General features: G+C 40.5%; 1 protein-coding gene across 6 annotated transcripts in view; it reads right to left on the reverse strand.

The window, feature by feature from the left end:
- The window catches only part of FARP1 (FERM, ARH/RhoGEF and pleckstrin domain protein 1), a 216,115-nt gene that overhangs the window by 160,562 nt on the left and 43,046 nt on the right, over positions 1-12,507 (reverse strand). For all 6 annotated transcript variants that reach the window (XM_068928599.1, XM_068928609.1, XM_068928602.1 and 3 more), the window contains one exon: positions 12,294-12,489. In XM_068928599.1, coding sequence (XP_068784700.1) covers positions 12,294-12,464 — 171 coding nt within the window. In that variant the 5' untranslated portion in view covers positions 12,465-12,489. The remainder of the gene's footprint in view (positions 1-12,293; positions 12,490-12,507) is intronic.

The following is a 12,507-nucleotide window of genomic DNA, read 5'->3' on the forward strand; positions in this document are numbered from 1 at the left end:
AGAATTTATAGTCTGAGGATCTAGTTCATTCATGTCAGTAAGAGAAAAAGGAAGGTGTTCTCCTAACTTACAGTTATTTGAGAACCAATATAGGCTTTTTTGTCAAAACCTGCTTGTAAGAGACTAGAAAGATCTCTGTAACAAAGTATTATGAAGAACTACATAATGTGTCCATTTAGAAGATCTAAAAAAGGATATTTTCTAAGAAAAGAAAGAACTGAGAAGATGGACGTTAGCTAACAGAAGGGAATTAAACTGAGCATCTGCACCAAGCAATGAAGCACTGAAATGTGAAGAGTCTTTAAGAGCAAAAGATGTCCCGCTCAAGGCATGAAGAACTAGCCTCTGCATACTAAGCAATCTCTGCACACAAATACCATCCACCTTCTTCTAAATTGAGATTATTACAAAGTGAATTCAGTGAGAACCATATGAAGATGTTTATGGCAGGAGAACAGGACCAGAATTACAAAAGCCAGGCAAACTGAAGAGAGAAGAAGAAAGGACGCCAGGATCAATCAAAAAAATAGATGAGAAGGTAACACCGAAAGGAATAAGGAGAATAACTGTCTGCTGCTTTGCTCTGCATGAATATTTGCATCTGCCAACAGGCCATCAAGAAACAAATTGGCACTAAGTCATAACTTACCATTTGCTATTTATATTCTGGCAGCATTATGTTTGTGCAATTTCTATCAGTCAGAGCCTCCTCTTGGGGGAGGGGGTAAGAACAGGAGATACTGTAATCCACTTCTGCTGTTGCTGTTTGTATTTACTGAGTTATCTGGTGCTTGATGTGTGCCTGACATTTTATTCCAAAACTGACATATTTATCCAAGAATGATTTTAACACACTGGCCTTATTCAAATCCATACGAAGAGTTTGGCAGGCATTTTCAGCTGTTTTACATGCCACTGCATAAATCACATGAAAGGCAACAGTTAACTGTGCATGCGTGCAGCAATCACAGCCATGTCAAGGCACTGCAGTGCAGACAGATGCATACAGGTAAGCATCCACTCCTAAGTCTTCCTGGGAACTGATGGAGCCCCTTCAGATTGCACCACAAAGGACTGCACAAAGGGATACTGCCTTGACAACCTCAGCCTAGCTGCAATTTTTTGGCATTTAAATTGGTCAGATTACACTTTGAAAGCATAAGTTACTTTAGGTAAATTTTGGATAGCATCCTGCTCACAGAGTTTGGGTATGCATGATAGTTGACTATCCTATTGCAGCAAGGGCCCCTACTTTGGCGGTGTTATAGCCTTTATTAGTACTTGTAGTGCAGTGTCTTGATATTGTGCTAGCTGGTTGTAGCTGCACTGGTGAAAAAAAGAAAGCTTTTTAAGTCAGGGTTGCCCCTGTGAGCTGGCTTGCTACGGGGTGAGACAGGCATCAAAGCCATAGCAGCAGAGGGGGTGAGAATGCCACCTCCAGTAACCGCTAAGGCTATGGCTCCACCAGCTGAGCAACCCAGGTGTCCCACAGCAGCAGGGAGAAAGAGAGGGTTTGTGCAAAACGCAAGGTTTGAAGAAAGAAAGAGAGAGCACAGATGATAACCCCTGACACAGAGAGGAAAATGAATGCCAGTGTAAAAAGAGAAAGTGAACATCCCAAGCAAAAAGGCAAAGCAAGAAACAAATAGTAGATAAAGACACCTGAAGAGACAGGCATTTTAACAGACTGTGTTATCACCAGGCATAAACTGCTAACACGTGACCATATTCCACCCAGAACGAACTGAACACGAAATGAATGGAGAGTTTATAAAGTATTGCTGTTTTATTCCATATTGCTTAAGCCTTTGTTTAAATGGACAGCTTTCTATTCTGCACAAAATAATGGAGGGAAGCAACTGCAAAGGGATTCCACAATAAAGGTTCCTTCATCTCTCACACAGATGACAGAACAAGACACAGGGAGATATGCTTTCACTTGAAATTTAAGTTACCGAAATTCACAGTGCTCCAAAAGGCCATTCATCACCCTGCGATATCATCAGACCAATGGTCCTTGTCATCTGAGCCCAAGTTTTCTGATCTTTGTGCTCCTGCGCCAAAGCCTGAGCAAAGTAGAGTGTGCTTTCACAAGCTCATATCAGACCTCAGGTGTGTGCTCTTGGAAAATCTTCACTCTTACACTGTGGTTCTTTTAGCTGTAAACACCACACACTTAGTTAAGCACCTCGTACTCAGCTGCACCTCTGGTGGAAGAAGGCAGCTTATTTTCTCCTAAAAGCTTATCTTACTCATTCATTATGCCCTTCCAGATCATACAGCGAGACGCAGACACAACTGTTTTCATACTGCGCTGAAGGAGAGAAACTTAAGCTTGACTACTCTGTGTTGACAAAGAATGGACTTAAGCAAAGCATGGCACCACGTGCACTGTTGCAGCACAGCACTAATAGGCACTGTTCCTTCCTCCAAAGCACGTTTTCTCTCACAACTCCCCTGTTACAACTAGGGGAGAGAAAAGAAGCAACTACTGCAGGTACAATTTACCCACTCCAGCACATCTGGGCTAGACAGCATAGCTGGCCAGCTACAGGGTGCAGGAAAGATTCATATACCACTTCCTATGGTTGGGAACTAAAAGGAAACAAAGGAATTCCTGCGCCACAAGTTAGGTGCCTAGATGATATATGAAGTCTAAGCTATTGCCCTATGTTCCCTTTACAGGGCTATACAAGCATCTCTAAAGAGCAATTAATCTCATCCCAAAATACATGTTCAAGACAGGTGTGATGAACAGCCTGCTGAAGGTACCATCTTTTACCAGTTACTATAAAGGAAACTGAGTAAGGCTCTGACATCTAGTTTTAAAAATCTTTACAGCCAGAAGAGATGAATTTCACTCTTGGGGGGAAGGAAGCAAGCTGAAAACTGACAGTTCAGCTCCTCTCTTTCCTCTGACCAGAGTTAGAACATCCCTCCCATTCTCCCTGCAACAGAAAAAGTAGCCTTTGCTCCATCAATCTCCACTTTCTCAACTAATTCCCTACTCACTCATGCACACACTTTGAAGAGAAGAAAGAGTAAGGGTAACACACCTGTGCCACTACTCCCTGAACAGCTGCCACCTCCCCACACAGTACCAAGGGAAACACGTTGTAGGTAGGGAGGGAGCCCCTGCTCCCCTCAATAGAGCATCAATCCAGCTCCTCATCCTCACCAGGATCGTGCAACACCAACTTACCAGGAACAGACATGGTTACTAAAATTAAGACCACACTTTCACTGGCCCATTAAGCTAGCTCAACAGAGCCAAGATATGCTTCCACATTGCCTCTTCATCCAAGGCTGCTTTTTCCTGGACCAGCACTGTACTTGACTATGTGCTGGCTCAAGCATCGGTGCATCACTTGGCTAGTCAGCTGAATCAGTGAGGTAAAAAGGCATTATCTGAGAAGTTTTCCCTCATTATAAGGCATGGTTAACTCATTCAAGAAAATTACATTTATTTCTCAGTTATCTTCAAATAATTCCGTCCAGTCTGAAAACAGACTGAATCTGTTGGCACTTACAAATACATTCCCTCTTAAGTTCACTTCACAAAATATCCTAATTAAAAAAAAAAAAAAGGCAGTGTAAACAGGCAGATGCCTCAGGTTACAAAGGTCTGCTTGTGGATTGTCTTTCCTTCCATTTTGAAATCATAAACATTAATTTATTAACACAAATAATTAAAATCCCCTCACTTTCAAAAAGGATATTCTAATCATCTTTCCAAAAAAAATCCAAGTTTATTGGGCATCTACTGAGAATCTTCTGCTGGGAATTGTAACTCTTGTGTTTCAGAACTATTGAAAAAAAAAAAACCTTATATGTTTTTCTTCTTGTAATTTCAAAAGATCCAGCAGGGTTGCTGTGACAATTAGTGAATATTTAAAAGCTTGATATTCATTGGAAATATCCTGACAGTGATGGCCAAATAATTCAGGGCATGAGAAAAGAAGAAAGCCTCAGACTAATGAATAACTGACATTTGACCTGCTGTTCATTTCCTAAGCTGGAAGCAAGTGCAACTCATATGCCTTCTTAGCCAGCTTCAGCTGTTATAAAACACTGTTTCATGTTTCTGTATTGCCTTATTGTCTAATGTCTTAAACAAAAAAAGTCTTCTCCACTGAAACTTCAATGGTTATAATATGCGTATTGATGAGAGGGGTGAATACCTAGGATAAAGCAATTACCATAACCCATAAGTTTTACAGAAAATAATGTTTTCCCTGTAACTTTTTAAAAAAATTGTGGCTAGAAATTTTGTATTTGATAGAATAACAAGGCCTGTGCAAGGTGGAAGCAGAGATAGGTAACCTAGGAGAAATACAGGGAGGTTATCTGAATATGCAGGGATGGGGCTAGGAAGGCAGCCCATCTGGAGTTTAACCCGGTGAGGGATATCAAGGACAGCAAGAAGGGCTTCTGTTAAGCACATCCGTAGCAAAAGGAAGACCAGGGGAAACGTGAGTCCACTGCTGAATGGGGCACGGCCCTGGTGACAAAGGACACGGAAAAGGCTCCGATACTGAATGCCTTCTTACCCTCAGCCTCTTCTGGTAAGACTGAGGCCTCAAGAGTCTCAGGCCACAGAGATCAGGGAGAAAGGAAGACTTTCCCTTGGCGGAGGACCACTCGGTTAGGGATCGCTTAAGCAAACCGGACATATACAAGTGCACGGGCCCTGATGGGATGCACCCAGGAGTGCTGAGGGAGCTGGCCGATGTCGTTGGAAAGCCACTCACAATCATCTTGGAAAGGTCATGGCAATTGGGAGAGGTTCCTGAGGACTGGAAGAAAGCAAATGTCACTCAGCAGCAGCAAAGACTGCTTCAAGAGGACAAGAAGGTGGGACCCAGGTAGCTACAGGCCAGTCAGCCTCATCTCCATCCCTGGAAAACTGATGGAACAGCTCATCCTGGAGGCCATCTCCAAGTACACGAAGCATAAGAAGGTGATCAGCATGGAGTCACAAAGGGGAAATCATGCTTAACCAACCTGATTGCCTTCTATGATGGAATGACTGGCTGGGTAGATGAGGGGAGAGCAGTGGATGTTGTCTCCCTGGCCTTCAGCAAGGCTTTGGACACTGTCTGCCATCACATCCTCATAGGCATGCTGATGAAGTATGGGCTAGATGAATAGACAGTGACTGAAAACTGGCTCAGCTGTCAGGCTGTGATCAGTGGCACAAAGTCTGGCTGGAGGCCTGTAGCTAGCAGCATCCCCCAGGGGTCAATACTAGGTCCAATTCCGTCCAACTTATTTGTCAATGACCTGGATGAAGGGACAGAGTGCACCCTCAGCAAGTTTACTGATGATACGAAACTGGGAGGAGTGGCTGACACACCAGAAGACTGTGCTGCCCTTCAGAGGGACCTGGACAGGCCGGAGAGCTGGGCGGAGAGGAACCTCATGAAATTCAAAGGCAAGTGCAGGGTCCTGCACCTAGGGAGGAATAATCCCATGCAGCAGGACAGGCTGGGGGTTGACCTGCTGGAAAGTAGCTCTGCCGAGAAGGACCTGGGAGTGCTGGTGGACAACAAGTTAAGCATGAGCCAGCAGTGTGGCCTTGTGGCCAAGGAGGCCAGTGGTATCCTGGGGTGCATGAGGCAGAGTGTTGCTAGCAGGTGGAGGGAGGTGATCCTGCCCCTCTCCTCAGCCCTGGGGAGGCCTCATCTGGATTACTGGGTGCAGTTGTGGGCTCCCCAGTACAAGAGAGACATGGCGCTCCTGGAGAGAGTCCAGTGAAGGGCTACTAAGATGAGGAAGGGAGCGGAGCACCTCTTGTATAAGGAAAGGCTGAGAAAGCTAGGACTGTTTAGCCTGGAGAAGGAAAGTCTGAGGGGGGAATCTTATGAATGTGTGTAAATATCTGAGTGGAGGGTGTAAAGAGGACAGGGCCACACTCTTTTCATTGGTGCCCCAGTGACAGGACAAGAGGCAACGGGCACAAACTGAAACATGGGAAGTTCTGTCTGAACATGAGTTAAAAATCGAATAGGTTGCCCAGAGAGGTGGTAGAATCCTTGGAGAGGTTCAAAAGCCATCTGGACAGGGTCCTAGGCAACGTGTTCTAGGTGACCCTGCTGGGGCAGGGACGTTGAACTAGATCATCTTTAAAGGTCGCTGCCAACCTTAACCGTTCTGTGATTCTGTGAAGTTTATAAGAAAGCACATGCAGCTGTTATAAAAACAGGGGCAGCGCAAAAAGCTGCAGACAGATTTTTCTGAAAATTCTGCATGCCTTCATAATAAAGAGTTTGACCTTCATCAAAAGCAGAAATAGAGAGACCTTCAGTGTCACCTTTCTGCATAACTTAGATGAAAAAGGAAGACATTCAAAGTGCAAAGTGCTATGGCAGTATTTCTCCAGTGTGTAGAAGTTTCACCTTGGCCCTTGATGAAACCCCAATTTATACCCTTCCAAAGAATCTATTCTTCAGCACCTTGCCCAAGAAGAATTTGATAGGGCTTAAATTCTCATGACCTAAGGGTATCTACTGTACACAAGTACACAATGAAGCTCTTAGGCCTGAGTACAGAAGTCCAGAAACATTGATCTTACTGGTGTAAAGAAGAAATTACACCATTTGGCAGTAGGAGGCTTATTTGTGATTTTATCTAGGAGAGCTAAGAAGTTATTTCTGGGACTTTGCCAAAGGTCTGATCTACACTTAAAGCCCTGTCAATATAGTTATAAATGTCAAGGATGAGATTTCCTTTCATACCCCCAAGCCAGCATACACACGCTGCCTATGTGACCTTTGTTTTTAAGGATTAAGACTTTTCAGTATTAAGCTTTTTCTTGCAAACTTCCATTGGCCTGAAGTTTGCAGGGGATAAGTACTCTCAATAACAGGCAACTCACCCCCACAGGGAATATGAACCACCAGTATAGCTACATAAACAAACCGGAAAAAAAAAAAAAAAAAAAAAACAAACGAAACCTCTCCCCCCCGCCAATCCCAGCCCTAAGAAATAGCCAAAGCAGGATTATAAGGCCCTTTTTTCTGAAAATTCTGGACATCAGGTACCAAAATTCCCTGCAGATGCACTGCATCTGAACTCCCAGAGAATAAAAATACTTGTATACTAACACCATTTGTTCCTTACACTTAGATAAGCTAAACATGAGGTTGAGGAAGCCTTTCTCTTCTGAGAGGAAAGCAAACAGAAGTAAGAAGAGATGTTTACAACTGATGTTTACTATGGATTATACCCTCACCCTGTTTTCTATCAAGAGACTCCTGTTGCTTAAGAAAGCAGGTGTTAATCCCTCAAAGAGGATGACATTTTCCAACCCTGCATATTTCAAAGCTTGAAAGCACTCAGAGAGAAAGAAAGTTTATGTAAGACAGAAAACAGATGTTTAATAAACTTGAGTAATCTGACAGGCAAGCATGTCTGGTCGCTCCGAACAACAGCCACAAAAAGGCAGCAACTCTTTTCTTCCAAAAACAATAAAGAGAATTTTGTGTTGTTTTTCATTAGAGAGACCAGATCCTAACCAAAAGGAGAATCCTCCCCTCCTTTAATATAATTTCATTTCATCTTAGATGCTAATAGCAAATAAAGAACTCTGTTGTTTTATATAGCATCAGTAATGTCATTCCATTCAAATCAGCATCAGCAACTCAGGGAGTAGGATATGGTCAGTGACAGGCATCATGTCAGTCATGGCTAAACCTGGTCTGAGTCACTCAGTCATCACAGCAGACTAATATGAGACTAAATCATGTCTTCCGCATTACCTAGAAAGGTATTCTTTCTGCTGATTCTTTCTGCTTAATAGTAGTTTTAAAGCAGATTATTTCTGGAACTGAAGCAGTTAGAAGAATAAATATAAAAGGCGTAACAGTGTGAACATTAAGGTTTTTTGCACCGGAGTGATCTCTAGTAGACACAATCATAAGCCATTTTCCACTGTTCCTTAAAAACTGTAAAACTGGTTTGGATCTTCAGGAGTGACTGGATTAAAACCTAAGAACACATGTAAATTTTACTGTGTTTTTATGGAATGAACCATAGTCTCTTCAAACTAGTTTAGACTAGAAGAAAGCGAGTAACTGGTAAAAATAAAAATGAGCAAAATACAAGTAGAACTGTACACTCTAGCATCTCTTGTGTAATATACAACATATTTAGCAGTGCTGCGTTTCATAAATCTTATAGCAAAAGTGTCAAATTTTCAAAATGCTTAAGATCTGCCTATATATGATTATCGTTACGTGTACAAATGCAAAAAATTGCTCTTCCTCCTTCACATCAGTCATTATAGCTAAAGCTGTTGTCCCCTCACCTAGAGGAAAGGGACTGTATTTGCCCATTTTACCACATAATCATAATTCAGCTAAACACTGGTTGAAACATGGTGGAATATTTTTCCCCTCTGTAGTCTTCCAGATAACATACCTAATTTTTGCAGCAATCAAACATAGCCAAACTAGAAATTACACTCAGAAGCAAAGACCAAGAGACAAAAACATATTCCAACACTTGCGTGAAAACCATCCATAAAGCAAACAACATGGCCAAGAGCTTCAAGCCCTGAACAACTGATTATTAACTTGTAACTCATGGCCTGGTTTTCAGGCACTGACTACCTGTAAGTTTCGCCTAAGTCCATTCTTTTCTGAGGATTTAGGACAGAATCAAACTAAATTCAGTACAGAAATACAGTACTAAAAAGCTGAATAACTTTAAAGGGGGAATGCTATTCCAAATAATTTATTTTATCAATAGAGACTGTACAAAAACATGCTCGAAAAGATGACTGACAAAATTTATTTCTCCTTTCATGTTAAGGACACTAAATACAAAATTAAAATGTTGACCTTTACTAAAATATTACTGTGATGATCTGTTAATCTTTTTTTGAAAGAAGCAGTACCTACCTTCCCCTCAAACATCTGCATTTGCTTGGAAAAAGTCATGCAGCTAGCTAACTGGGCTGGCAATCCACACTAGATGCATATTAATGATCCAGGATTATGTATTCAAGCTTTTATTGGCTTTCTAGAATGTTGAAATTTTTGGACATTCTGCAATGAAATATCAGCTGTTAACAGCAAGCAAAATATGAAAGTTTTCTTATGCACCCTTTCTTTTGCAATATTGCATCTGCAAAGATTGATGAAAAGGCTTTCATTGTGGGCTTCTGTTTTTCAAGTCTCCTACAGAAACTGACTCCATATACCTAGTGCTTTCTTTAGCAAAAAAAAGTCATTTACAGGTCCACGTGAAGCTATGTGGATTCCCCCGCCCCCCGTCTTCTTTTAATTTGCTTGTGAGAAGCTAATGTAATGAGCTGGAAATGGTACGCTTATATAGCATCAGAACACTAGTACCAAGAGCTGGTCAGTAAAGAGTAAGTTTCTTTCAGAAGAACCAATGACACTGAAGTTATTTTACTTTTAAATAGCAGCCCAAAGAACAGAAGCACTGGGGGTGGGATGGAAGTAGGTCATACTTTTCTGCTGTTTTATTGTGTACAGAGAAGACAGAAATCTGAAGGATTGTGTTCTAATAAAAACAGGCCATTTGCATAGGATGAGGAGACGGGGGTTGCCCAAATGCAAGGCCATTGAATCTTGTCTCCTGGAAGAGGAGAGGAAAGTCAAGGAAAACACCACACGGAGTAAGATCCTTTTCCGGTTTTAACTGATTGGTGGGCTGAATCTATAACAAAAGAAATTCTAGGAACAGCAAGAAAGGAGAACTAGATAGATGGATAGTCCCAGCTGTTTCACTTCTTTCCCAAAATTCCAGAAGGAAGAACACCAATACCTTCTTCTATTTTTTACACAGAATTCCAGAGCAAATAAGTGGACATGACTTAAACTTCTTATCTTCCTACAAGAGACAGAATATGCAGTGATAAAACAACTTAAAATCTGGCCCGTGTGCTAACAAAGAAAAAGATGTCCAGCAAAATTCCTGAAACTGTCAGAAACACAACACCTTCTCAGTTTATACTTACAGCATATTTGGAATATTATTTTCATAATCATGGCAGCAGCTAAAATTTTGGAAAGAGTAGTTCAGACCTTTACTCATGGAAAATGCTCTTAATTCTCCACTGAAAAGCAAGTCCATAGATGTGCTTAGGCATATATCTTTAACATCCTCTGTCCACAACCACACTTGCTGCCTAAAATATTTTGCTGAAATGGTGTCACTTTCTTTTTTCTGTGTATACTGCACCAATCTGGCTAAAAACAGCAAGCTTGTAAATGGGAACATGGGTTTTCCAACATGAATAAACATCCCAATTTAGATGTAATAAAAGTTTTTCAGTCTTGTAAAATGGGACTGAAAATGAATGTCTCTTAAAGGAGACAGAAAATGATGGGTATAGCATCATTTGACTACGTATATTTAATTTAAAGATAAAAGGGCTTATGAACCTTCTGCTCTAAGAGACCTGATAATCTAAAAGGTCCTACAAATTACACCAAAAGATCTGATTTTAAATCCAAGTGGACTCTGCTGGAATATATGTAATTATGAAATTAAAGCCTCGGGAAACATTCATATTGAAGTGATCTGAACAGAAAGTTGTTCAAACCAAGGTATTTTCCAAATGTCACTGAAGGTTACAGAACACAGACCAACACGGATATCTTCTAATGCTGAAGCTGGTTAAACTGCTCTTTTCTCAAACTGCCAGAAGCAAAGACAGAGTTTTAACAGTGTATTGCATTCATCTGTTACTCATGTTCACTTCTAAACAACTTCATGAAAGGATCCTGATCTCAAAATAGTTCGTTATAAGTGTTTGTTAAATACGATTATGAACTCGTATAAACTGTGTCATTTCTGAAGAGTTTTAGGATAGTGAAGCAGCACCCAAGAAAAGAAAGTGTCATATCTGGGTTAACAGGGATATTTGTACTACGTATGATAAGCAGTACATGTCTAATTAACATCTAATAGTTTAAACTAGAATAACTTTTTTGGACATCTATGGATATCTGAGGACTCTTAATTATATTCTGCTTGCCTTGCTATAGGTGTTTAATAGGCATTTTGAAGGCCATGAAGTATCATAGATATAAGGTGCATACACATGAGCATTTTTCTTCATGACAATTCAGTTTACAAATACCTGTCTAGAGAACTTTCTAATACAAGAAATTCTGAAGCTGAACAAATAGGACTAGTTGGGTAACAAAGTGCAGCAGAGAGCAGACCAAAAAAGCATAAACAACTTGCAGACAGGTTAAAAAAAAAAAAATCATGTTTTGATAAGGTAGCCATTTTCCTAATCAGAATTTCTTCATCTTTAATATATGGATAACATTTTATCACAGACCATAAGTACTTTTATAGAGTGCTATACCCAGAAGATCTATTTACCTCATTGGTAAATCCCCGCGTCACAGAAGGAAAAATTGAGCCAAAGAAGGCATGGAAGTTACCATGGCTACCTAAAATGCTAGTAACAAAGGATGAATGCGAACTCAGGTTTCCAGTTTCCTATTCACTGAACCCTGAGAACTTTGAAAAACATACGTTCCAATATGCTTCCATAACAGCAACACTGTTTAAGAACCTTACACGTTAATTACTTAAGTACGACATGTTAAAGTCATTAGTGGTTACTAGCTGTTAGATAGTATAAGAGAGAGTTGGTCTTCAAACCAAAACTAATTCAGACTAATTCTTTTGATCACACACACAAAAGCAGCAGTAATTCTACTCCCTTACTTGGCAAGTACAAACCAACATTAATTTCAATGGGAACGGAGTGTATAAAGAAACTTCAGATGGGATTGCTTTGATTCTTTCCTTGCACTCAATGCGTGTGCAAGCGATTGGTGTCTGTAAGAGTGATATAAATTAGCAAAAACTTTGATGATTTCAAGTCAACATTCTAAGGACTTTCCAAGGAAAAAAAAAATTCCTTGTAGAGCCACGGTTTACTGGATCAAGGGCAAAACAGCACCAAGAAAAAAAAAATTGTTTAGAATGTGGGGAAAAAAAATCACTGATATAATATTTGAAGAAAAAACAAAACACAGAAAACCCCCTTTGACTACTTTTGAAGCTATTCAAACAGAAACAAAATAATAACTGTAATTTATAATTCACTACACTGTTCAACATTATTTTATTGCACCATTACATATTTAATGCTGATTGATACAATCATTTTCTTCACAACATGAATTCATTGGCCAGTAAGAATCAGAAATTTGGAATAAAAACAGAATTGGTTTGAAAACACTGAGTTTCAGAAAACCCTGAATAGTCTTCAGCCATCCCAACCTCCACATCCTTACCGGAACGTCAAAAGTTTCTTGTGTATCATCCAGCATCTGGATTTTGATGGAGATGAGTTTTCCTGGAGGTGTCATAGGTGGTTTCTGTCCATGCTCCAAGGTACTGATCCCAGCATTTTCCTGCGCTCCCAACCGGGATCCTGCTGTTGGTCTCTGCTCTGTCTCACCCATGTTTAGAGAAACACGTTTCTTATATCTAGTAAAGGAATAAGGG

Source organism: Struthio camelus, chromosome 1 (assembly GCF_040807025.1).
Source record: "Struthio camelus isolate bStrCam1 chromosome 1, bStrCam1.hap1, whole genome shotgun sequence".
Classification (NCBI taxonomy): Eukaryota; Metazoa; Chordata; class Aves; order Struthioniformes; family Struthionidae; genus Struthio; species Struthio camelus.